Genomic DNA, 27,716 nt, shown 5'->3' with positions numbered 1-27,716 from the left:
TGAAACTGAAGCCTCGAGCAGGAATCAAAAAGGGACTTTTGCAGTTTGATGTAACTCCTCCTACCTCTTTTTGCACTCAGCAACTTAAAAAAAAACGCCTCTCTCTCTCTCAAAACAAAGCGCAGCACTCAGAAAAATCTCAAATAAGCATCGACTGCAAGCCAACATGGAAACCACACACGGTTCGATTACTGCTCAGAGACTGGCTTATGTGCTGGGTTCTGTACTCTTGCTGCAGTGCATGTGTATGGCTGTCACTTACTTGTACTTTTCCAGCGAGTTAAAGCAGGTAGGGTGCAAAGTGGTTTATCCTGATACTCTCGCGAAGTTGCACAGGGTCAATTCAACATCGCATTGTTTAATTTAAGCCTCATTAATAGAGGACAGCAGTGCCAAAAAAAGGTTTTGCATTTTTAAAATTGCAAAAAAGTCATGCATTTTAAATGTAAGAGTTATTCAATTTAAAAATAATTTAAACAAGTTATGCAATTAAAACAATTAAATTATGCAATTTTAAAAATGTAATCTAAGTTATGCATTTAAAAAAATGTAAACGCAGTTATGCAATTTTTAAAATGCAAAAAAAAAGCCTTTTGCAAACCTCAAAACAACTTTCGAATCGCGTGTTTGGGAATGGGGGGATAAATGTAATCGCAATGTTTATACTCTTTATCGCTGCACTCTGTGTTTCAGGAATGTTCCGTTGGTTGTCGCCCAGAGAAAGGGCGCTGGTCACTGCTCGGCGTTCAAACCCGGTCAGTCTCCTAAACTGCATGGAATCAAAGGGGGTTAAATATCACCCTTGCCTGTACTGAGACCCTCTTCTTCTGATTGCAAACCAGTCTATCTCTCTGATCTTGAACCAACTTTGAAAGTTGGCAAGATTCCAGTTTGCAAACAAAACACAAACTCAGTAATGTTTTCCCTTCCCCACTTTTCTCTGCTGGTACTGACTGGATGCACGATTTCCTTCATTCCGCCCCGAGGCAGTCCTAAACGTGGCACTCTGCTTACTGGGAGGGCAGTGCAGTTGTTGGGTAGGATGGTTGTCAATAGATATTTTACCTGCAGTCCAACTCCTCCCCTAACTCTGTCTCCTGTTACATTAAGCATTTTTTCTATTTGAGCACGTCGCAAACATCTTCTCTTGGGTAGTCCCTCGGAGTCCCGACATAAGAAGTGATAAGATGAATTTACCGAGGGGCACGGCTCCATGTCTTTGGGGGGGAGGGTAGGTCTCTGTGTTTTATCTTTAAGGTGCACAAAGACAGCACCCACTCACTGCCAGAGGGTGTCTAAAGTTCTCCAGGCTGGTTGTGTAACCTTACCTAAAGTGGTGTAAATCTGCACCGATGCCAAGGACTCCAATTCTATTACGCCTTTTACCACTTCAGGGTGTCCTTAAACACTTTGCAAGCTACATTACCGCAGTGCAACTTCACAGTTGCTGATTGAAGTGTAGTCGCTGTAACGCAACAGCAAGATCCCACAAACAGCAACACAATAATGATCAGATAATCTGTTTTATTTTTGTTTCCATTCGTTCTGGGAGATGGGCGTCGCTGGCAAGGCCGGCATTTATTGCCCATCCCTAACTGCCCTTGAGAAGGCGGTGGTGAGCCGCTTCTTGAACCGCTGCAGTCCGTGTGGTGAAGGTGCTCCCACAGTGCTGTTAGGGAGGGAGTTCCAGGATTTTGACCCAGCGACGATGAAGGAACAGCGATATATTTCCAAGTCAGGATGGTGTGTGACTTGGAGGGGAACTTGGAGGTGATGTTGTTCCCATGCGCCTGCTGCCCTTGTCCTTCTAGGCGGTAGAGGTCGCGGGTTTGGGAGGTGATGCCGAAGAAGCCTTGGCGAGTTGCTGCAGTGCATCTTGTAGATGGTACACACTGCAGCCACGGTGCGCCGGTGGTGGAGGGAGTGAATGTTTAAGATGGTGGACGGGGTTGTGATGTTGGTTGAAGGATAAATATTGGCCCCAAAGCGAACATCCCCTCTCTTCGAAATAGTGGTCTATCTGAGAGAGCAGATGGAGCCTCTGTTTAATTTCCTCATCTGAAAGACAGCACCTTCGACAGTGCAGCACTCCCTCAGTCAGCCTAGATTATGTGCTCAAATCTTTGGAGTGAGATGCAAACCCACAATCTTCTGACTCAGATTCAGGCACAGGTGACACCTGAACACTCGTCCTTTATAATGGTGCAAATTTTGCAGAAATCGCGGGTCTATTTCGTGGTTTGCAGGAGCAATCGATGGTGATGGTGGTTGCAGCATTTTCAGTTAGCACATAACCCCCTCTGTAGAACTCGGCGGTAAAGTGAAAACACAGCGACAGCTAATGCAACACTGCCTTAAAATATCCCGGGATACCATGATGCTGTTGGTATCACTCTCGTCTCTTGAGTCAGAAAGTTGTGGGTTCAAGTCCCACTCCAGAGACGTGAACACAAAAATCTAGGTTGACACTCCAGTGCAGTGCTGAGGGAGTGCTGCACTGCCGGAGGTGCAATGGCCAATATTTATCCCTCAACAAACATCATTGAAACAGATTATCTGGTCAATATCTCGTTGCTGTTTGTGGGAGCTTGCTGTGCGCAAACTGGCTGCTGCGTTTCCCACATTACAACAGTGACTGTGCACTACAAAAAAGTACTTCATTGGCTGTATGGCGCTTTGGGACGTCCTGAGGACGTGAAAGGTGGTATAGAAATGCAAGTTCTTTTCTTTCTTACCTGATGCAATTGTAAGGACTAGGGTGTAAATGGTGCCTTGACAGGTTGCATGGTTAGGATTCGTTGGGCACGGACATGATCTGGTTAATTGTTGCAGACTCTGGGGTTGGGGGAAATTATTAAGTTGTTAGGTGGAGGAGGTACTTTGCACCCTGCGGATCGCCCCGTGGTGTCTGATCCCGGCAGGGGATCAATTCAAGGGCATTGCTCTGGTTTAATTTTAACTTCCTTGTACAATGGTATAAACAACTCAAAGGGGAGGGAAAAGAAGTTGTTGAATTCTGGCCAATTGACTCCAGCGAAAACAAGGGAAGGCAGTGAACTTTTGTGGCCTGTTTCCATTTAACGAGCCAAGTTGACAGAAGGTCCCAGAGGCTCCCCTGAAGGTTCAGTGAGCTTACCCAGTGAGCAACTGGACTACCCGCACCAGGAAAGCCCAAGGTCAGATACCGGGCCTGAGGAAGTCCAGTGATATTGTTCACCATTGCTTAGGATTGGTCTGGAGTTTCCAGGAATAGAAGATTCATCTTCTGCTGCGAGCAAAACCCCGGGGGAAAACAATAAGGCCATTAAAAAAAATCATGGAATCATAGAATGGTCACAGCACAGAAGGAGGCCATTCGGCCTGTCGAGCCCATGCTGGCTCTCTGCAAGAGCACCTCAGCTAGTCCCACTCCCCCACCCTTTTACTGTAGCCTTGCAATTTTTTTTCCTTCAGGTACTTATCCAATTCCCTTTTGAAAGCCACGATTGACTCTGTCTCCACCACCCTTTCAGGCAGTGCACTCCCGATCCTAACCACTCGCTGTGTAAAAATGTTTTTCCTCATATCGCCTTTGGTTCTTTTGCCAATCACCTTAAATCTGTGTCATAGAAACATAGAAATTTTCGGCCCATGCAGGGAGTTCCAGGATTTGGATCCGGCGACGATGAAGGAACGGCCGATATACTTCCAAGTCAGGATGGAGTGTGCGACCTGGAAGGAACTTGGGGTGGTGGTGTTCCCATGCCCCTGCTGCCCTCATCCTTCTAGGTGATGGAGGTTGTGGGCTTGGGAGGTGCTGCCGAAGAAGCCGTGACGAGGTTTATTGATAGCTATTCCTCGCCATTCTTTTCATATCTTTATATCACTTGGCAGTTTATTTACCAACCGCAGGTGGGGGTGGGGGGGGCATGGGGGTGCAGAGCTGAGTTGGGCAATCACCGTAGGAACGAAATGCATTGCCAACATTGGCAGGGTTGGTCGGATTGGGCGAGATCAACAGACAGGATTCTTGAAAGAAAGATTGATTTGAGGAAGCAGAGGTTTGGCTTCATCTCGGCCTGCACCTCCATCCCGCTGGGAGCACGAACCCACCTCTAATATTTGGCCAATAACTAAGCAGCAACAACTTGCGTTTATGTAGTGCCTTACATAGTAAACCATTCCACAGGAGCGTTGTCAGACAAAATTTGGCACTGAGCCACATAAAGAGATATTAGAACAGGCGACCAAAAAGTTTGTGTCAAAGAGTTAGGTTTTAAGCGGCATCTTAAAGGAGGAGAGGTTAGGGGAGGGAATTCCAGAGCTTACGGCCCAGGCAGCTGAAGGCACGGCCGCCAATGGTGGAGCGATGTAAATCGGGGATGAGCAAGGGGACAGAATTGGGGGAGCGCAGAGATCTCAGAGGGTTGTGGGGCTGGAGGAGGTCACAGAGCTAGGGAAGGGTCGAGGTCATGGAGGGATTTGAAAACAAGGATGAGAATTTTATAATTGAGGTGTTGCCGGGCTGAGAGCCAATGTAGGCCAGTGAGCACAGAGGGTGATGGGTGAGTGGGACTGGGTGCGAGTTAGGACACGGGCAGTGAACACAGGGGATGATGGGTGAGTGGGACTGGGTGCGAGTTAGGATACGGGCAGCGAGCACAGGGGGGTGATGGGTGAGTGGGACTGGGTGCGAGTTAGGACACGGGGCAGCGAGCACAGCGGGGTGATGGGTGAGTGGGACTGGGTGCGAGTTAGGACACGGGGCAGCGAGCACAGGGGGGGTGATGGTTGAGCGGGACTGGGTGTGAGTTAGGACACGGTCAGTGAGCACAGGGGGTGATGGGTGAGCGGGACTTGGTGCGAGTTAGGACACGGGGCAGCGAGCACAGCGGGGTGATGGGTGAGTGGGACTGGGTGCGAGTTAGAACATGGGGCAGCGAGCACAAGGGGTGATAGGTGAGCGGGACTGGGTGCGAGTTAGGACACAGGCAGCAAGCACAGGGGGGTGATGGGTGAGTGGGACTGGGTGCGAGTTAGGATACGGGCAGTGAGCACAGGGGGTGATGGGTGAGCGGGACTGGGTGCGAGTTAGGATACGGGCAGTGAGCACAGGGTGTGATGGGTGAGTGGGACTGGGTGCGAGTTAGGACACGGGCAGCGAGCACAGGGGGTGATGGGTGAGCGGGACTGGGTGCGAGTTAGGACACAGGCAGCGAGCACAGGAGGGTGATGGGTGAGTGGGACTGGGTGCGAGTTAGGATACGGGCAGCGAGCACAGGGGGGTGATGGGTGAGCGGGACTGGGTGCGAGTTAGGACACGGGCAGCGAGCACAGGGGGTGATGGGTGAGCGGGACTGGGTGCGAGTTAGGACACAGTCAGCAGATGTTTGGATGAGCTCCAGTTTACGTAGAGTGTGAGGTGGGAGGCCGGGCAGGAGAGCAAAGAGAATAAAGTGCAGCTCTGCCCCAGGATGTGGGGAGCAGTAATCCCAATCTCCTTCATAAAATTTGCATAGCAGTTAATGGACTCTGATACAGCTGGAAAACTGCGATAGGCATTGAGTAGTGAAGCTTCCTGTAACACGTTTGCATATAGTTGAACGTTGAACTTTGTGCATGTTCCACAGGATTAACCCTTACCTCCTCAATCAGGGTTTCTCTCATCTGCAGTAGACTATGGGAGGTGCTTTGACCATTGGTACCCTATACAGTGTCTCCGTGTCTTTCTATACTCTCAGCAAGAACCAAGGTCAAATTCATTCATGTTCCGCCCTTATTACCTGCTGCCTCCCTGGGCCATTGGCAACCAGCGCTCTACCCAGTGTCAGCCTTCCACCCTGGTTGAATTGAGTAATGCAAGTTTGATAATCGCACTAATTGTCAGCTGTGGCTCAGTGGGTAGCAACCTTGCCTCTAATCTGAAGGTGCTCAAGTCCCACTCCAGGGACTTGAGCACAAAAAAAATCTAGGCTGACACTCCAGTGCTGCACTGTCGGAGGGGCTGTCTTTTGGATGAGATGATAAACTGAGGCCCTGTTTGCTCTCTCAAGTGGATGTAAAAGATCCCATGGCAGGGGAGTCCTGACCAATATTTATCCTTCAATCAACATAACAAAAAAACAGATTATCTGGTCATTATCACAATGCTATTTATGGGAGCTTGCTGTGCGCAAATTGGCTGCTGTGCTTCCTACATTACAACAGTGACTACACTCCAAAAGTACTTCATTGGCTTTCATTCGGTTGTTATGAAAGGCGCTATATAAATGCAAGTCTTTTCTCACAAATAAAAGAAAGAAAGTACGTGAATTTATAAAGCATCTTTCATGATCTCAGGATGTTCCAAAGCACTTCATACTGATGCACGTTTTGAAATGTAGTCACTGTTGTAATGTGGGAAACGCGGCAGCCAATTTGCACACAGCAAGATCCCACCAGCAGCAGTGTGATAAATAACCAGATCATCTGTCTTTTAGTGATGTTGGTTGAAGGATAAACTTTGGCCAGGACACCAGGGAGAACTCCCCTGCTCTTTTTCGAAATAGTGACCGTGAGAGAGCAGACAGGGCCTCGGTTTAACATCTCATCCGAAAGACAGCACCTCCGACGGTGCAGCACTCCTTCAGTACTGGCACTGGGAATGTCAGCCTGGATTATGTGCTCCAGTCTCTGGAGTAGAGACTTGAACCCACGACCGTGTGACAGAGGTGAGAGGGCTACCCACTGAGCCATGGCTGACACATAGATTGCAAGTATTTATTTGCATGTTGGTCTTTACTCAATTTTTGAGAATTCTATGCAACTCTCTCCCCACTCCATAAAAAGTTTTCTCCCAATTGCAAGTGCAACAGTCTGAGGCCGATCATTCCCAATCGAGCTGGTAGGGTAGCACAATCTATGCTAAGTGGAGGAAGAGCAGCCGGGAGGGCGCTGAGCACCTCGAGTCTCATCGACGAGAGCATGCAGAAAACAAGCACAGGCAGCGGAAAGAGCGTGCGGCAAACCTGCCCCACCCACCCCTTCCCTCAACGACTATCTGTCCCACCTGTGACAGGGACTGTGGTCCCCGTATTGGACTGTTCAGTCACCTAAGGACTCACTTTTAGAGTCGAAGCAAGTCTTCCTCGATTCCGAGGGACTGCCTATGATGATGATCATCATCGTCATTCCCTCAGCTGGTACCATAGCATAGTGTGGGGGCCTGTTACTCCTTCCAGAGCTGAGAGGTCTGGTCACTCCACCATCTCCTTCCCCAGATCCTATTACTCCCATCGCTCCTCTCCAGGGGGAAAGCAGCACAGTCCAGACCTGTCACTCCCAACAGAGCTTGGAACTGTAGTACACACTAGACCCACCAGAACATAAGAACTAGGAACAGGAGTAGGCCATAAGGCCCCTTGAGCCTGCTCCGCCATTCAATAAGATCATGGCTGATCTGATCATGGACTCAGCTCCACTTCCCTGCCTACTCCCCATAACCCCTTATTCCCTTATCGTTTAAGAAACTGTCTATTTCTGTCTTAAATTTATTAAATGTCCCAGCTTCCACAGCTCTCTGAGGCAGCGGATGCCACAGATTTACAACCCTCTGAGAGAAGAAATTTCTCCTCATCTCAGTTCTAAATGGGCGGCCTCTTATTCTAAGATCATGCCCTCTAGTTCCAGTCTCCCCCATCAGTGGAAACACCCTCAATGGGGGTGTTGGCCCAGGCTGCTCCATTGCTTCCATCAAGGGGTCTTCACGATGGTCATGTCAGTGGCCACAATGCAATCTGAGGAGCCCACAGTCCAAGCTGAAGGATCGAACCTTCCTCGCAAACAGTGGGCAACCATCAACCGCCTCAGAACCGGTCATGTTCTCCATGGGTGGAAGATTAAAGCATCCCCCATTATGCGACTGTGGTGCTCCTAATCAGACCCTGGAGCACATCATTGAGCATTGCCCTCAGAGGGAATTAGCAGACAGCCGACAAGATATACACCGGAAGCTTTGGCCTGGATATCCGACTTAGAGATTGACATTTGATTTGCTTTGCTACTGCCATACAGAAGAAGAAAAAGTCGTCCATCGTATTCTTCCTCACTGTACAAGTGACGCACAACTGCTTTAATTATCTGCTAAAGGAACTCGAGGTGATTTCCTGCAGAAAACAGAAAGATTCCCCATTGAATAGATTAAAGAAGTGGGTTATTGAATCAACAATACGATGCAGGAAATTTCCTCCCCTGTATCACTCACAGTCAACTGCCTTTCAGCCTATATTTTCAATCCTAGAATTATAAATGAAGAACTTGGGCATTAGTGATACAAAGGAACAGGAGGAGGTCATTCAGCCCCTCGAGCTTGTTCCGCTAGTCATTCAGCTCATGATCGGTAGCTCAGCTCTTGGACAAGGGGACAAGGATTCAGGCTGGAGAGGGGAAAAAGCAAGCAGCAGGCAGATAAGCGACTAAGCATCTACAAGATGCACTGCAGCAACTCGCCAAGGGTTCTTCGGCGGCATCTCCCAAACCCGTGACCTCTACCACCTAGAAGGACAAGGGCAGCAAGCGCATGGGAACACCATCGTCTCCACATTCCACCTCCGAGTCACACACACACCATCCCGACTCGGAAATATTTTGGCCGTTCCTTCATCGTCGCTGGGTTAAATCCCTCCCTAACAGCACAGTGGGAGCACCTTCACCACACGGACTGCAGCGGTTCAAGGCGGCGGCTCACCACCACCTTCTCCAGGTCAATTAGGGATGGGCAATAAATGCCGGCCTTGCCAGCGACGCCCACAGATGGAGAATGTATTAAAAAAAAGAAAAATTGGCACTTTAAACGGAGGGGATGGAATAGCCAACTCAGGGAGGGGGTGAAAGCAGATAGTGTGACTGTGCGGTGGACCAGCTGCTGGGGTTCTGCAGTTGGCTGCAGTGCCCTTGAGGTGTACAAAATATTGAGTGGATAATAAGGGCCTATTTCCATTGGTGGAGGAGTCTATTATGAGGGGTCATAGTTTTAAGGTGGTAGGTGGAAGGTTTAGAGGGGATTTAAGGGGAGGCTTCTTTACACAGAGGGTTGTGGAGATCTGGAACTCGCTGCCTGGAAGATGCAGAAACCCTCACCACTTTTAAGAGATGGTTGGATGGGCACGTAAAGTGATGTAACCTGCAGGGTTACGGATCTAGAGCTGGTAATTGGGATTAGACTAGATAACGTCTTGTTGGCTGGCGCAGATATAATGGTAAGTACTGCAGGGAATTGAATACGGCCAGAGTGATCTCCTGGACTAGTTTCGATCGCCTGGATGGGTCAGAGAGGAATTTTCCCAGATTTTTTCCCCTAAATTGTCCTGGGTTTTTATCTGGTTTTTGCCTCTCCCAGGAGATCACATGGCCCCGGTTGGGATGGAGTGTAGAATGTTTCAGTGTAAGGGGTGTCGCATTGGGGGGGGGGCGCACTTGTTGGGCTGGGTGCTCTTTACCTTTCCGCCATTGTTCATAGGTTTATATGTAACCTTCAGGGCTGCTGACCGAAGCTCTTTGTTGGCTGGCACAGACACGATGGGCTGGAATGGCCTCCTTCTGCGCTGTAAATTTCTATATTTCTATGTTAGGTTAGGGATTACGTTCAGTTCTGGGCCCCGAAGGATATAGTGGCCTCGGAGGGGGAACAGTGCAGATTCACCAGAATGATACCGGGGCTAAAAGGGTTCAATTATGAGGACAGGTTGCACAGACTGGGCTTGTATTCCCTCGAGTATAGAAGGTGGTCTAATTGAGGTGTTTAAAGTGATAAAGGAAGTTGACTGTGTAGATATGGAGAATCTATTTCCTCTGGAGGGGAGTCCAGAACATTTATATTGCACCTTTCATATCTACCGGATATCTCAACGCACTTTACAGCCAATGAAATACTTTTCAGGTGTAGTCACTGTTGTAATGTGGGAAATGTGACAGCCAATTTGCGCACAGCAAGCAAAGTGATAATGACCATATAATCTGCTATTTTTAATGTTGATTGAGGGATAGATATTGGCCCCAGGGAGAACTCCCCTGCTCTTCTGCACAATAGTGCCGTGGGATCTTTTACGTCCATCTGAGAGAGTAGACGGGGCCTCGGTTTAACATCTCATCTGAAAGACGGCACCTCCGACAGTGCAGCACCTCCCTCAGCACTGCACTGGACTGGATGTCAGCCTAGATTTATGTGCTCAAGTCCCTGGAGTGGGACTTGAACCCACAACCTGCTGCCTCAGAGGCAAGAGTGCTACCCACTGAGCCACTGGCTGGCACAAGGGGCCATGAACCTTAATATTAAAACTAGGCCGTTCAGGGGTGATGTCAGGCAAAGGGCAGTGGGAATCTGGAACTCTCTCGCCCAGTAGGCTGCAGATGCTGGCGGTCAGTTAGAGCTTTCAAAATGGAGATGGACAGATTTTTGTTGGATAAAGGATATGGAACAAAGGCAGGTAAATGGAGTTGAGAGACAGATCAGCCGTGATCTAACCGAATGGAGGAACAACAACAACTTGCATTTATATAGCGTCTTTAACGTAGTGAAATGTCCCAAGACGCTTCACAGGAGTGTTATGAGATAAAAAATTTGACACTGAGCCGCATAAGGAGAAATTACGGCAAGTGACCAAAAGCTTGGTCAAAGAAGTAGGTTTTAAGCAGCGTCTTGAAGGAGGAAAGAGAGGCGGAGAGGTTTAGACAGGGAGTTCCAGAGCTTGGGGCCTAGGCAACAGAAGGCACGGCCGCCGATGGTTGAGCGATAATATTTGGGGATGCTCAGGAGGGCAGAATTAGAGGAGTGCAGACATCTCGGGGGGTGGGGGGGGCGGTTTGTGGAGCTGCAGGAGGTTACAGAGATAGGGAGGTGCGAGGCCCTAGAAGGATTTGTAAACAAGGATGAGAATTTTGAAATTGAGGCGTTCCCACAGGAAAGGAAAAACAAAGCAGGGATCTGAATCCTAAGCTTTGACTGGCAGCGCGACAAGGGGCGGGTGTTGGGAAGTTGCCCACCCCCTGACACCAACGCTCAGCTGCACGCTCGTTTTAGTCGGGATACTGGCTGCTTTTTGGCACTCTGTTTCCCCTCCCTCCCTTCCCGTCCCCTCCCCTCCATAACTCTCCTGGTACGCCTCAGTACCTTAGCCGCGGTCAGCCAACTCAGCATGGAGGAGGGACGGAGCCTGAGTTTTATGACTGACGGCTTTACAGAGCTGGAACCACACCCCCTCCCTTAAAGTAAAACCCACAGAGAACCATGTTTGTGCAGCAGAGAGCTGACGTGGCCAGACGGTGCAGAAGTCGGGAGGAAGGAGGTGGGGGTTGCTGAGTGGGGAGGGGGGGGGGGGGTGCTTGTCTTGGCGAGAGGCAGCAGAGTGATGCCGTCCCCAGCTGCGAGGGAGGGTTTGGAATTGCTCCAGCCTCGTGGCTAAACCAAGCTGAGACCCATTTCGCCTCCGATGGCTTGCGTTGGCTCAGCCGGCACTCCATTCTCAAACTGTATGATGGCGCTTCTCCGCAGATCTGCAGGGCCCGGGGCAGGTGTACCGTCCTTCCGTTGCCCGTGCTGTCTCCTCAGGGTAGAGAATGTCTGGGGGGAAGTGGGGGGGCGGGGAGGCCGTGAACCTGTCATCAGGTCTGAGACCGTCCGTCCCAAGCCTCGGCCCCACATGTTCAAAGTTCCACGTATATCGGCCGCCGCTCAGTGGGTAGCTCTCTCCCCTTTGAGTCAGATGGTTGTAGGTTCAAGTCCTACAACAGTGACATGAGACCATAATCCAGGCTAATGCTCCACTGCAGTGCTGAGGGAGTGCTGCACTGTCGGAGGTGCCGTCTTTCGGATGAGGCGTAAAATCGAGGCCCCCGTCTGCTCTCTCAGGTGGACGTAAAAGATCCCATGGCCATATTTCGAAGAAGAGCAGAGGAGCCCCCCCATATTTATCCCTCAACCAACATCTCTCAAAACAGATTATCTGGTCAATTATCACACTGCTGTTTGTGGGAGCTTGCTGTGCGCAAATTGGCTGCCTATCATTTACAACAGTGATATTTCCAAAAGTATTTCATTGGCTGTGAAACTATGGGATGTCCTGAGGTTGTGAAAGGAGCTGTTTAAATGCAAGCCGTTCTTTTCCCTCCCCCCCACCTCTCAAGGAGACATTCCATTATGCCCTGACAGTCTTTGTTAGGAATGCTGAGAAAAAGCTGCTTGATCGGTGAACTTTGAAGAGAGAAGTTGGTTTTGCTAATTGATCCTGACTCTTTGGGTTGCTCACGGTCTGCTTCAGCCCAGACAGTCTGGTAGTTATTGTTCAGTGGGCAGATAAATGTCAAAAGTGTGAACCAGACATAAAAGCTCTGTGTTGTTTCTAAGGTTCTACTTCCCCTCCCGCCCCCGCAGCCCCTCCCCCGACTTCACTCTGAGTCCCCTCGAGCCTGCTCCACCATTCAATAACATCATGGCTGATCTTCAACCTCAATTCCATTTTCCCGCCCGATCCCCATGAGATATCCCCTTCGATGGGAGAGTTAGTGTACCAGAGGAATGGGCTTCGATGGGAGAGTTAGTGTACCAGAGGGATGGGCTTCGATGGGAGAGTTCCTGTACCGGAGGGATGGGCTTCGATGGAGAGTTAGTGTACCAGAGGGATGGGCTTCAATGGAGAGTTAGTGTACTGGAGGGATGGGCTTCAATGGAGAGTTAGTGTACTGGAGGGATGGGCTTCGATGGAGAGTTAGTGTACCGGAGGGATGGGCTTCAATGGAGAGTTAGTGTACCAGAGGGATGGGCTTCGATGGAGAGTTAGTGTACCGGAGGGATGGGCTTCAATGGAGAGTTAGTGTACCGGAGGGATGGGCTTCGATGGGAGAGTTACTATACCAGAGGGATGGGCTTCGATGGGAGAGTTAGTGTACCGGAGGGATGGGCTTCGATGGGAGAGTTAGTGTACCGGAGGGAAGGGCTTCGATGGGAGAGTTACTGTACCAGAGGGATGGGCTTCGATGGAGAGTTAGTGTACTGGAGGGATGGGCTTCGATGGAGAGTTAGTGTACCAGAGGGATGGGCTTCGATGGGAGAGTTAGTGTACTGGAGGGATGGGCTTCGATGGGAGAGTTAGTGTACCGGAGGGAAGGGCTTCGATGGGGAGTTGGTGTACCGGAGGGAAGGGCTTCGATGGGAGAGTTAATGTGTCAGAAGGATGGGCTTCGATGGGGAGTTGATGTACCGGAGGGATGGGTCTTCCTGACCTTTTATGTGAAAAGGATATTTCTGCATGCTATACACTGGAGGATACACAGGCTAATGGGCAGTGTACAGAGACCTGAGTGTTACATCTGGCATAAGCAGCCCCATTCTATTCAACTGCACAGGAAATTGAGTTGGTTAAACCCTTCATGGGCCTGCCCTTTGGCCAGCATTGGTCGTGAGCCTCTACCCGCACTCAGTGCAGTAGAATTGTTGGCCCGATCTCACTGCCGCCCTTGACATCCTCTGCTTGTCTCCAGCTGCAAAGGATTTGACTGATCCAGAGGCCTGCTTTGCATAAACACAGCAGAGTTTCCGGGACTTGGTCCAAGAGTTCGCCTGAGTTCTTGTTCAGGCCTCACTCTGCACAACAGTGGCATGTCATTCTCTCTAAACGCTATATTGATTCTTAAGCAGGAACAAAATCAACTGAAAAGGGGAAAAGGAAATGAAAGCTACATATAGAACCGTACCTCCCCTGCCTCCTGCCTCCAGTGTGTGTCAGTGAAGAATAATTGGTCTGAACTAATAATATCCCAGGGAGTTTTTCCATTGTTTAGTCTTGACAAATGGAAGACTTTAGGTCATTTTTCTGCTGTTACCTTGTGTTGTTGAGGCTAAAAGGGTTAAATTATGAGGACAGGCTGCACAGACTGGGCTTATATTCCATTGAATAAAGAAGAATAAGGGGTGATCTAATCGAGGTGTTTAAGGTCATTAAAGGGATTGATAGGGTTGATCGAGAGAAACTATTTCCTCTGGTGGGAGACTCCAGGACAAGCGGCCATAACCTTATAATTAGAACCTTATAATTAGAACCTTATAATTAGAAGTTAATGACCTTAAACACCTCGATTAGATCACCCCTTAATTGTCTTTATTCAATGGAATATAAGCCCAGTCTGTGCAGCCTGTCCTCATAATTTAACTCTTTTAGCCTCAACAACACAAGGTGGCAGCGGGGGTGATGTCAGGAAGCACTTCTTCACATAAAGGGCCGTGGGAATCTGGAAATCTCTCCCCCAAAAAGCTCTTGAGGCTGGGGGCCAATTGAAAATATCAAAGCTGCGATTGATAGATTTTTGTTAGACAGGGTACTGAGGGCTCCAGAACCAACAACATCAACTTGTATTTATATAGCGCCTTTAACGCAGTAAACCGCCCCAAGGCGCTTCACTGGAGGGTTATCAAACAAAATGCGACACTGAGCTACATAAGCAGATATAAAGGCAGGTTGGTCAAATAGGAAGGTTTTAAGGAGCATCTTAAAGGAGGAGCGAGAGGTGGAGAGGCGGGGAGGTTTAGGTAGGGAATTCCAGAGCTCGGGGCCCAGGCAGCTGAAGGCATGGCCACCAATGGTGGAGCGATTAAAATCGGGTATGAGCAAGAGGGCAGAATTGGAGGAGCGCAGAGATCTCGGGGAGGGCGGGGGGATTGTGGGGCTGGAGGAGATTACAGAGGATGGAAGGGGCGAGGCCATGGAGGGATTTGAAAACAAGAATGAGAATTAACCAAGGCGGGTAAATGAAGTTAAGATACAGATCAGCCATAATCTGATTGAATGGCAGAAGAGCCTCTAGGGGCTGAATGGCCTCCTCCATTTCCTATGTCATTATTCAGGGACATTGGGGAGGCTGATTTGTTGAGGTTGGATATAAAAGATCCCACGGCACCATTTCGAAGAAGAGCAGGGGAGTTCTCCCCAGTGTCCTGGTCCCATATTTATCGCTCAATCAACATCACAGAAAAAACAGATGATCAGGTCATTTATCACATTGCTGTTTGTGGGAGCTTGCTGTGCGCAAATTGGCTGCCGCGTTTCCCACATTACAACAGTGACTGCACTCCGAAAAGTGCTTTATTGGTTGTAAAGCACTTTGGGAGGTGGTGTCGGTGGTGAAAGGCGCTATATAAATGCAAGTCTTTCTCTCTTCTCGAGGCGACATTCCGTGATATAGTATCCCAGCTAGGAGGCAGTCTCTTCAGCAGGTGTTTCACGAGGGGGAAAAACTCTCAGGTCTATTCATAGCCCAGTAATGGTGATCTAATGGCAAGAGGAAGTTAAAAACCGGAATTCCTTACTGCAAATACATTAACAGCTGCAAGGGAAGAGGGCTGTCATTAACTAGACATCACGAGGAGGAAACGTCGGCTGGTTGCACTGCTAGTTAGAGGCTAGTTAGAGGCCAGCAACTCAGTTCCAGCCTGCAACTGTTTAAACTCATCAACACAAATGCTTTTGGAAACCACAGCACAAAGTCGAGTCCAGGCAAATTTATTTTGCTCCCACTCATCATCAACGCCCTCCTGTATGGCAACAGGCTCCAGACTGGGTCCGCCTAGGGCCGTGTGAGTCAGGATTCACATTAAAGGAGCACTGTCAACAGGGCGAAAATACCCGGCCAAATACTTTGGCGGTGAGGGGGTGGGGACAGGGTGAGGGGACAGGGGGTGAGGGGGTGGGACATGGAGTGAGGGGACAAGAGGTGAGGGGGTGGGACATGGAGTGAGGGGACAAGGGGTGAGGGGGTGGGACAAGGGGTGAGGGGATGGACAAGGGGTGGGGACAGGGGGTGAGGGGGTGGGAATGGGGGTGAGGGGGTGGATGGGGAGTGAGGGATTGGGGACAGGTGTTGAGGGGGTGGGAATGGGGGGTGAGGGGGTGGGGACAGGGGGTGAGGGGTTGGGGACGGGGGTGAGGGGGTAGATGGAGGGTGAGGGCGTGGATGGGGGGTGAGGGGGTGGCGACATGAGGTGAGGGGGTGAGGGAGTCGACACAGGATTAGGCTGTGGGGACAGGCACTGAAAATATAAGCTGTGAGGTTATTTCGGGTTCTAAACAAACAATTATACTGGGTGTTTATCAGGATGAGGCACAGACAAAACAGAACTGCATTTACTTCTGGCCACAAGTCCATTCTTGCTGTCCTCAGGAAATCTGTGGTTGTTTAACTCCAAGCAGAGCTCGGGAGAAAAACAAAGAGAATGTTTTACTTGTTTTATTAAGGGTAGCAACAAAGGAAGTTTGCCGAGTTTGCGTGGCGTTGCAGGAGATTGTCACTTCCACTGCAGGTGGTGAAGATTTGAGCACGAAACTCTTCAGGAATTTAATCCCCTGCTGTGAGGAGCGCCCGGGAGAGAGAAATCATTTGGACGTTAAATTAAACACTGGGAGATGGGAGGGAAGGCTGTCTGACTGATGGACAGGAATCGTCCAATCGGGTACCAAAGAACCTGTTCGCTTCCCGGTTGGTGTGGCAGGGCTTCGTCGGGAGCATGGGGGCAGTGCGGTCAGAGGTGGGAGGTCATGTGATGAAACCTCCTGGGATACGTCCAACCGGTTGTGTCCACCCCTTATGGGTGCCATGGCGATAAAAGATGGCCGCCTATCACATGCCTAGCTGCTCGCGCTTCAAGATTTTTCCTTCTGGACTTTTGTTTAATTCACCCCCCCGGTGGGTACAACATGGCTCATTTCCCCCCACCCCCGCCCCCCCCCCCCTCCCCCACAGGTTCCTTGCCTCACATGGCCATTCTTCAAGTGTAAGCGTAGACCGTTAGTGCCAACAAACTATTCAACCACAGGGGGAGAACGGGACAGCTGACCCTGGTTCTATGGTGGTGTGTACTGAACGTAAGAAATAGGAGCAGGAGTAGACCATACGGCCCCTTGAGCCTGCTCCGCCATTCAATAAGATCATGGCTAATCTTCGACCTCAGCTCCACTTTCCCGCCCGATCCCATATCCCTCGATTCCACTAGAGTCCTAAAACCAGTCTACCTCAGTCTTGCATGTACTCAACGACTGAGCATCCACCGCTCTCTGGGGTAGAGAATTCCAAAGACTCACCACCAGAAATTCCTCCTCATCCCAGTCTTAATTGGCCGACCCCTTATTTTGAGACTGTGCCCCCTAGTTTGTGAACATTGTAAGGCAACCAAATCGCAACCTCGACAGCATCTGTACGGCCTTCTCGTTGGCCTCAAGGGTTTGCTGGTTTTTCTGACCCGTCTCGTCCCATCGGAGAGATATTTGTAACACCGTAAACACACTGGGACTTTTCTCTCCCTACCCATTGGGTCAAATGCTAAAGTTGGCCTTTCATCTTGTGTTGCTGTCAAAGGTGTGCCGGCAAAGAGGCACCGCCCTTCATCGAACTGGGTTAGCAAAGCCTTTCTCAGGCGACTGGTACAGATTAGACCGCTCCCTGGGCGGGTGACACAGGCCGGACCCCCAGGTGTGAGATGCCCAATCACGAGCGGCACCACAAGAACGATTCCCGTGGTTAAGGAGGGTAGGCTTGTATTTACACATCCTGCCTTGTCACCTCCAGCAGTAACTGCAACTTGCATTGATATAGTGACCTTAACACCAACAACTTGCAACTAGTGGACACCGGGGTTTCCTGTCCTGCCCTGGTGGCAGGGGCTGCATAAAAGGGGAGCTTCACTCTGGAGTTAGGAATAAAGGGCCAAGATTACTATAGTTTGAGTACACCACATTGCCTCGTGCAGTCATTCATAGGTACAGTACAGACATAATACCTTTCTGTCATCCACCAAGACATTTGTTATGAAAGCCGATCTGTGACGTGGCTGCCCTGACCAGTTGAGACCTGCACAGCAAGCCTAACCTGAAGCTCTACATTGATGGCACTGAGTTCCAGCTCTAGGCTGGATTTGTCATTACGACAGCGAAAAGAAAGAATTGCATTTATATAGCGCCTTTCACAACCTCAGGACGTCCTAAAGCACTTTACAACCAATGAAGTACTTTTTGAAGCGTAGTCGCTGTTGTAATGTAGGAAACGCGGCAGCCAATTTGCGCACAGCAAGCTCCCACAAACAGCAGTGATGTTAGTTGAGGGATAAATATCGGCTCCAGGACACCTGTAGAACTCCCCTGCTCTGTGAAGTAGTGCTGTGATCGGTTTAACGTCTCATCCGAAAGATGGCACCTGCAACAGTGCAGCCCTCCCTCAGTACTGCTCCGGGAATGTCAGCCCAGATTATGGGGCCAAGTCTATGGACTGGGGCTCAAACCCACAGCCTTCTTCACAACAGCAGCAGATATCCTAAGATTTAAATTCCTGCTTGAGAGACGGTCAGTAAGGAGTGCCTATGGAGCAATCACAGTGATCCAGGATCGGGAGCTTTGCTCTCTGTTTGTGTGCAAACATGGCTTGCTTGGGGAAAGACCCATTAGTGCATGACACTATCAAGGTCGAATACAGCAGGAGAGAAGTTGAATTAAGTCAGAAAGTAATGACTGGATGACACAAAGCTTGTGTTTTGAGAGGCTGTAGATGTATAATCATAGTAGGCGGTGCTTGAGGCCAATGGAACACAAGAGCAGGAGGAGGCCATTCAGCCCCTCAAGCCTGCTCCCCAATTCACTTAGAGCATGGCTGCTCTGAACCTCAACACCACCGACCCGCCTTGGTTCCGTAACCCTTAATGTGCAAAAATCTACCAATCTCAGTTCCGACATTTTCAATTGACCCTCAGCCTCAACAGCCTTTTGGGAGAGAGAGTTCCAGATTTCCACGACCCTTTGTGTGAAGAAGTGCTTCCTGACATCACCCCTGAAAGTCCTCAAATTTTAAGGTTATGCCCCCTTGTTCTGAGCACCCCCCACCAGAGGAAATAGCTTCTACCCCATCAACTCCTTTTAATATTCTTAAACACTTTAAGTCGATCAGCCGTTAATCTTCTATACTCGAGGGAATATAACACTAGTCTATGCAACCTGTCCTTCTAATTTAACTCTTTAATCCTCTTAGCTTTGTTTTCCTGAAGTTGAACTTGGAGGTGGTGGTGTTCCTATGCACTGGCTGCCCTTGTCCTTCGAGGTGGTAGGGGTCGCGGGTTTGGGAGGTGCTGGCGAAGAAGTCTTGGCGAGCCGCTGCAGTGCATCTTGTAGACGGTGCACACTGCAGCCACGGTGGGCCGGTGGTGGAGGGAGTGAATGTTGAAGGTGGTGGATGGGGGGCCGATCAAGTGGGCGGCTTTGTCCTGGATGGCGTTGGTGTATGTATATATGAGATAACCACAAACGGATCAAATTCCTTTGCACACACGGAGAGTGGTGAGAACGTGGAACTCGCTACCACCTGGAATGGTTGCTGCTGAGAGCATTGATGCAATCGGGAGGGAGAAGGCAATGGAGGGGGAAGGGTGGGGAAGAGCCAACTCGAAGAGGCTCGTGTGTGGAGTACAGACCAGTGGAGCCGAATGCTATGTTCCTGTGGCGGTGAATTCCATGCGATGTGCTAATGACCTCCTTTTTGACAGTGGCGAATGCTAACCGGTACAAGAGCTTCATCTCACGTCTACCCTGCTTTGTCTGCAGATACAGGAATCGTTGTCCAGAAGCAGCATGGCCTGCCTGACCGGGGACATGCTGGATTCTCACCCTGGCTCCACGGCGGATGAGGAATTCTACAACTATCCGAGCGGAGTCCAAACCAGGAGGACCGAGGACCTCTGCTGGCGTTTCCGAGCACAAATCCAACAACTGATAGAAAAGGTACAGCAACAACATCAGCCTGCATTTGTGTAGCGCCGTTAACATACTAAAACCCCCCCAAGGCGCTTCGCAGGAGCGGTTATCGGGCAGAATTTAACACCAAGCTGCATAAAGAAATGTTGGGACAGGTAGTTTTAAGGAGTGCCTTAAAGGAGGAGAGAGGTTTATATGGAAAAAATATATCTTTGAAAGCTTACGTTTTTTTGTTAAATCCTTTAACAGACTATATCCAATCAATATGAACGGGACATGTCTGTTATTGTGAAAGGTAAGCGCATTTTGATTCTCTAGATTGTCCTATCTTCAGAAATGTGTCAGACCTGCTTCTGTATTGGTGTGTGAATTGGGAAATAAATCTCTTGTGTGAGGTTGGACGGAGTCTACAGTCCTTGTCTGTGTCCCAGGCCCAGGAGTCAAACACTTGCAAGTTTATTATGTCAGCTGTGGCTCAGTGGATAGAGCCCCCGCCTCTTAAGTTAGAAGGTTGTGGATTCACGTCCCACTCCAGGGACTTGAGCACATAATCCAGACTGATTCTCCCAGTGCTGTGCTGAGGGAGCGCTGCACTGTTGGAGGTGCCGTCTTTCAGATGAGACGTTAAACCGAGGCCCGGTCTGCTTTCTCAGGTATCTGTAAAAGATTCCATGGCCACTATTTTGAAGAAGAGTGGAGGAGTTATCCCCAGTGTCCAGGCCAATATTCATAGCTCAACCAAATCACTGAAAACAGATTATCTGATCATTATCACATAGAATCATAGAATAATAGAGCACAGAAGGAGGCCATTGAGCCCACCCTTCCTGTGCCAGCTCTTTGAAAGAGCTGTGTGGTTAGTCCCACTTCCCTGCTCTTTCCCCACAGCCCTGCAAATTTTTCCCCTTTAAGTATTTATCAAATTCCCTTTTCAAATTTATTATTGAACCTGCTTACACTGCTCTTTCTCCGCATCTCACCTCTGGTTCTTTTACCAATTATGTTAAATCCGTGTCCTCTGGTTACTGACCCTCCTACCACTGGAAACAGTCTCTCCTGATTCACTCTATGAAAACCCCTCATGATTTTGAACACCTCTTTCAAATCTCCTCTTAAACCTTCTGTGCTCTAAGAGACTGTGGAGGGACGTGGTCGGGGCCCAGGCAAGGCGCAAGTTCGGGGCCAGGGACCCTGGGGCAGCATGGGCCAGCCCACATTGCGGTACGTGTGCGCACTAGGTCCATGCAGCAGAGCAGGTCTCCAGTTGTCTTGGGTAATCCTTGCCACTGGACCAAGACCTAGCTCTGTCAAGCCTGTGTGGTGGCTGGTGTGCAACGGCCACCACACGTTAAAAAAATCCACGCACAGGCATCTTCCACCCTTCAGGATGGAGTTCGGGTCCTTCATTGGAACACCTGTGAACTCGTCCTTTTTTTAGCGTGGAAGCAAGTCATCCTCGTTTCGGGGGATCACCTATGATGATGACGTTGCTCTAAGGAGAACAACCCCAGCTTCTCCAGTCTCTCTCCATAACTGAACCTCCTCATCCCTGGGACCATTCTGGTAAACCTCCTCGGCACCCTCTCCAAGGCCTTAAAATCCTTCCTAATGTGCGATGCCCAGAATTGGACACAATACTCCAGCTGAGGGCTTAACCAGTAATTTATAAAGGTTCACCTTAACATCCCTGTACTCTATGCCTCTTTATATATTTATTTATTTATTTATAAGCCTTCTCAACCTGTTCTGCCATCTTCAAAGACTTGTGTACATATACCCCCAGGTCTCTCTGTTCCTGCACCCCTTTAAAATTGTATCCTTTAGTTTATATTATCGCTCCTCATTCTTGCAACCAAAATGAATCACTTCACACTTCTCTAAGTTAAATGTCATCTGCCACGTGTCTACCCATTTTGCCAGCTTGTATATGTCCTCCTGAAGTCTGTAATTATCCATCTCATTGTTTATTATATTTTTGAGTTTTGTGTCATCTGCAAATTTCAAAATAACGTCCTGTATACCCAAGTCCAGGTCATTAATATATATCAAAAAGAGCACTAGTCCCAATACCGAGCCCTGGGGCACACCACTGTATACTCCCCCCGCCCCCCCCCCCCCAGTCAGAAAAACAACCATTCACCACTACTCTCTGTTTCCTGTCATTCAGCCAATTCCGTATCCATGCTGCTCCTGTCCCATTTATTCTTTGTGCTTCAGTTGTGTTTAACAAGTCTATTATGTGGTAATTTGTCAAACGCCATTTGAAAGTCCATATACATTACATCAACTACACTACCCTCATGGAGTGGAGTGTGACGGCAACTGTTGCTGAATAGCCTGCCGATGCTTGCATGTGAAGAATGGTCGCTGAGCTGTATCACCGCAAGGAGTCACGCCTTCGGGAGAGAAGGAGGGGGAAGCTGGAAGGAAAGAGATGGGGGAATGAAGGTGTTAAAGAGAGAGAGAGAGGGAGATAAATTGGCCACTGTGTCTATCTCTGAGCTAATGAATGAATGCTTTCTGCTCCTCTTAGGTGAAGTGTCTCGTTTCCTCCCATATCTGACTCAGTCGGGGTCTGGTGCACAGCCTTCTGTACAAAAAATAGCAGCTCATCTGACCGGGAACTACAGGACAAAGTCTATCCCACTGGAAGGTGAGATTCTGACACTCAGAGACACCTTGCTGGTAACGCTGTTCTCCCACCGTGCAAAACCCCAGAGAACCGATGTAAATGGCTGTTTCACCACGACATGCCACTCAACCGAATTTATGAATGCACGCTTAGATACCCACTCACACTCACACACACTCACACACACCCACACATTCTCACACCCACTCATATGCGCGCGCACAACCCCCACACACACACCTACTCACACACGCACTCACACGCACACTCACATCCCCCACACACACACCTACTCACACATCCCCCCACACACACACCCACTCACACATATATACATACACCAGACACACACACACACCCACACTCACATCCCCCACACACACACCTACTCACACACACACACACACTCACACACACCCATTCACACATATACACACACCAGACACACACACACACACCCACACTCACATTCCCCCCACACACACCTACTCACACACACACTCACACACACACCCATTCACACATATACACACACCAGACACACACGCACACCCACACACACAAACACTAACACACCCACACCCACACACTAACACACAGACAAATTGTCAGTACTCTATGAACAATCTGGGTACTTTTTGTCTCAAACCTTTTCGAACGGTCAACAGAGATAAGGGAAAAAAATATCAATTCTGAGCACAATTTGTGCGCGACACAAATACAGTGGCCCTGAAATTCCACAGGGGCTCTCCCAGTCTCCCACTGTAACCTCGGTGGGACAGTACTTTCAGTGTGGTCTGTACATCTTGTCCAGGGTCCAGTACATGTTTAACATCACTTCAGTGCTTTCGAATTCTATACTCCTAGAAATAAACCCGAGTGCTTTGCTAGCATGCTCTTCTACCCATTCAGTTTCTTATTTTCTAAGGTGTGGGTGATGTTGCTATTGTTCCTGCCAAAGTGTATTTGCCACTTAACTGGCAGTCTGCAAATCTTCTTATGTCTCCATGTATTATGTTGCATTCTTTCTCAGTGTTAGCTATATCCCCCAGTTTGGTATCATCCACAAATTTTGATTTTTGAATTAATTGTTCCAAAGTCCTAATCATTGATGTAAATTATGAATAACTGGTCCCAGCGCTTTCTACCTTCCTCCAATCTGAATAACGACCATTTCGATTTTCAATTTTTTTTAGACTATTTGCTATCCAATCAGCTATTTGTGCCCTGACCTCCACATGGCCCAACCTTTGTCATTAGCCTCCCCTGGGTACCTTATCCAAAGCTCTTTAGTAAAGTCAAGTATATGACATCTACTGTATTAGCCTTGTCTGCTCTTTCTGTTACCTTTCCAAAGAATTCTATCAGGTTAGTTAAGTGTGATTTAGCCTTTTGGAATCAATGCTGGCTATAATTCTTTCTGTCTCTAGATGCTCTTCTGTCACTTCTTTTAGTACAGATTCCAGTAAAAGAAAAATAGACTTGCATTTATATAGCACCTTTCACAACCACCGGATGTCTCAAAGCGCTTTACAGCCAATGAAGTACTTTTGGAGTGTGGTCACTGTTGTAATGTGGGAAACGTGGCATCCAACTTACGCACAGAAAGCTCCCACAAACAGCAATTTGATAAAGACCAGATAAACTGTTTTTGTTATGTTGATTGAGGGATAAATATTGGCCAGGACACCAGGGATAACTCCCGCTGCTCTTTTTCAAAATAATGCTATGGGATCTTTCCCATCCATGAGAGAGCCTCGCTTTAACATCTCATCTGAAAGACAGTGCAGCAAGTCCCTCAGCACTGCACTGGAGTGTCAGTGTAGAATTTTGTGCTCAAGTCCCTGGAGTGGGACTTGAACCTAGAACCTTGTGACCCAGAGGTGGGAATGCTACCCACTGGGCCACAGCTGACGCCTCAGTACCTTTCCTATCAGTGACGTTAAACTGACTGGTCTTTAGTTCCCAGGCTGTGTTCTGTCTCCATTAGTTGTGTATTGCTGGGCATCCAGTTTTGATTTTTGGTTACAATTTAATGCAAGGGGAGGAGGAGGTCTCCTGCAGTGGGATATGGGAGTGATGGCTATGCTTGCTTCTCTCTCTGAGTCGGTGTGATAAGCAGTGAGTTCTTCAACCAGTGGGCGATGAAGCCCAGACCTCCACTCTATGCCTGAGCACAAGCAAAGAGTTGAATAAATAGGAGCCTATCAAGTACCCCAGTTATTGGGCTCAAGGCTCACAGTGCAGTTTGGAGAGAGTAGGAGAGAAGGTGAGATTAGTCAAGAATACCAAGGGAATGTTTGTACAGTAAGACAATCGAGAGAAAGTGGAGTTTTAGTCGAAGATCAGCCATGATCTCATTGAATGGCGGAGCAGGCTCGAGAGTCCGAATGGCCTACTCCTGCTCCCAATTCTTATGTTCTTATGTTTGGGTTATGAAGGTGACAGAGCAGGTTCAGAAAGCGGTTAAAAAAGCATATGGGGTCCTGGGCTTCATAAACATAGGCATAGAGTACAAAAGCAAGAAAGTTATGATCAACCTGTATAAAACACTGGTTCGGCCTCAACTGGGACATTGTGTCCAATTCTGGGCACCGCACTTTAGGAAGAATGTGAAGGCCTTCGAGAGGGTGCAGAAAAGATACATGAGAATGGTTCCAGGGATGAGGGACTTCAGTCACATAGATAGTCTGGAAACGCTGGGGCTGTTCTCTTTGGAGCAGAGAAGGTTGAGAGGAGATTTGATAGAGATGTTCAAAATCATGAGGAGTCTGGACAGAGTAGATAGAGAGAAACTGTTCCCATTGGTGGAAGGGTCGAGAACCAGAGGGCACAGATTTAAGGTGATTGGCAGAAGAACCAAAGGCGACATGAGGAAAAACCTTTTTACGCAGCGAGTGGTAGGATCTGCCTGAAAAGGTGGTGGAGGCAGATTCAATCGTGGCTTTCAAAAGGGAGTTGGATAATAACTGAAGGAAAAAACATTGCAGGTCTACGGGGAAAGGGCACCTCTATCAAATCTCTATAGAGAATCTAGGTAGATCCACAACAAGGGAGTATCGCCTTAAAATTAGAGCCGGGCCGTTCAGGGGTGATGTCAGGAAGCACTTCTTCACACAAAGGGCAGTGGGAATCTGGAACTCTCCCCCAAAAAAGCGTTGAGGCTGGGGATCAATAGAAAATATCAAAACTGGGATTGATAGATTTTGTTGGGTAAGGGTATTAAGGGTTACAGAACCAAGGCGGGTAGATGGGGTTGAGGTACAGATCAGCCGTGACCTAATTGAATGGTGGAACAGGCTCGAGGGGCCGTATGGCCTCCTCCTGTTCCTATATTCCACTCACCACTGCTGTTCTATCTTTGGCCAACGCAAACCTACGTCGCTCAACTTTCACCCTGTTAACGTTGCAGGTCCAATATCAAGGAAGCTTCAGGGGCAGAAGATAGAGACTTGGGAGCCCGAGCGAGGGCTGGCGTTTCTGCACAGCGTGGAATACAAGGACGGAGAGCTGATCGTCCCCAAGACCGGACTCTATTACATCTACGGCCAAACCTACTTCCGGCATCGCGAACCCGCCGGCGAGGGAGACTCCGGTCCAGGTGGCTTGCAGTCCGTTTCCAGAAACAAACAGATGGTGCAGTATATCTACAAGAGCACCGCCTATCCCGAGCCCATCCTCTTGATGAAGAACACTCGGACAACGTGTTGGGCGAAGGACGCGGAATTCGGGCTGCACTCCATTTACCAGGGCGGGGTGTTTGAACTCCGATACCTCGACCGAATTTTTGTGACTGTCAGTAACATCAGCCTGATTGATATGGCTGGAGGATCCAGCTTCTTTGGCGCGTTCCTGGTCAGCTAGGCAGCTGAGCAAAGGAAATATACATGAGGAACTATTATGAATCCCGTTGTCCGATTGGATTCGTTTCACTCGTGATCTCGGACAAGACAGATCTTGTAGGAAAGGAGGCCGCATGAAGGTCAACTTGACCTTGCAAGTTCATTGTCCCAGCTCGATGACACCGACTGTAACTGGCCCCAAGGTCCTTGCAAGGATTCAGAAGAGAGCTGAGGACCTGAAGGTCGAGCTCAGAATACTTGTGGGGGCCTGGATAGTCGGGTCAGTGCCCATTCCACTCTGGGATCTGGACTCAATTCCAGCTCGAACTGCTGGCAGACTGAGGTCCAGTAGGCAGTGAGGTGGACCAGTCAAGACCCAGAGTTCAGTGTGGGCATTGGACCCACAAGAGTAAAGTACCCTCAAATTGGCACTACATTGTCCATCTCCGTCAGATGTACGGCAAAGCTTTGGGAAATGGTGGCAGGAAGTGCAAAATTGTGAGGTTGTGGGTCTGAGCAGGTCAGAGGAAGCTTTACTCTGCATCCAGCCTGGTGCTGTACCCCACCTAGGAGCGCTTACTGTTGGCACCAAGTACCCAAAGTAAACAAGTCTTCCGTTCCCCAGCACTGACATCCCTCATCGTAACAAACCAACAACAGGTTCCATTTACACTTAGGTTTTCCCAAGAATTTAAGTCGTTGACAAAGTTGGGAGGAGGTGAATGTCGTGGTGAGGCGTTGGGAATGGAGGTTGGGGCAAAATTCAATTCACTTTGGCCGGGCTAAGATGCCATCAAAGGAATTGAGAGGTTTTGGTTACTTACCATCTGCCGTGAGTGTGGGTTCACCTAATTCCCGCAAGGGAACCAGTGCCCAGGAGGCTGGGATTGGTTGGACCTGGCTGCTACTGAGGTTTCGGAAAGGAGTCACCTTGAACCTCACTCAGAGGGCCAGCTCAGGATCTCATCACAGTGCCGTTTCACGCAACGGCGCTTCTCGGTCCAGCCCCCGCCGTGCATCTGCACCTCACCTTCGCCTGCTCGTCCCGAGCGCAACCCCCCCCCCCCACCCAGCCACTCCACTCTCCCGCTGCCTCTCATACAATGGACATTGCACCTGTGTCTCATCATTCACTAAGACTGTATGGTTGCTGTCACGTAGAGAGTGTCACATAGTGTCACATGGTTACTGTCACATGGATAATATCACTTGATGTCACATGGTTACTTCACATAAAGTCACATGATGTCACATGGTTACTGACACATGGATAATGTCACATGGTGTCACATGGTTACTTCACATAAAGTCACATGATGTCACATGGTTACTGTCACAGATAAAGTCACATGATGTCACATGGTTACTGTCACATAGATAATGTCATGTAATGTTATGTGGATAATGTCACACGAATCATGCCACAGCCTCTATTGTAAATAGTCAAGATCCATGTGTCCCATGTGCATGTTTCAAATGTACATATGATTAAAATTGTTTTCTATCTTT

The 27,716-nt window shown here is 49.0% G+C and overlaps 1 protein-coding gene across 1 annotated transcript; it reads left to right on the top strand.

Annotated features, from left to right (window-relative positions):
• Positions 1-150: 150 nt before the first annotated feature.
• tnfsf10 (TNF superfamily member 10) lies at positions 151-27,716 on the top strand. The gene is made up of 5 exons (XM_070882443.1): positions 151-289; positions 19,584-19,760; positions 19,983-20,028; positions 22,267-22,386; positions 25,778-27,716. The coding sequence occupies exons 1-5, from the start codon at positions 167-169 to the stop codon at positions 26,227-26,229; spliced, it is 918 nt and encodes a 305-aa protein (XP_070738544.1). The 5' UTR covers positions 151-166; the 3' UTR covers positions 26,230-27,716.

Source organism: Pristiophorus japonicus, chromosome 6 (assembly GCF_044704955.1).
Source record: "Pristiophorus japonicus isolate sPriJap1 chromosome 6, sPriJap1.hap1, whole genome shotgun sequence".
NCBI lineage: Eukaryota > Metazoa > Chordata > Chondrichthyes > Pristiophoridae > Pristiophorus > Pristiophorus japonicus.
Note: the sequence above shows the minus strand (reverse complement) of the source record. Positions and strands in the feature narration are given on the sequence as shown.

Coding starts and splice junctions, on each gene's coding strand:
- tnfsf10 (XM_070882443.1), top strand. CDS start 167: ATGGAAACCACACACGGTTCGATTACTGCTCAGAGACTGGCTTATGTG. Junction 290..19,583: donor TTTCCAGCGAGTTAAAGCAG/GTAGGGTGCAAA, acceptor CTTTGTCTGCAG/ATACAGGAATCGTTGTCCAG. Junction 20,029..22,266: donor CATGTCTGTTATTGTGAAAG/GTAAGCGCATTT, acceptor TGCTCCTCTTAG/GTGAAGTGTCTCGTTTCCTC.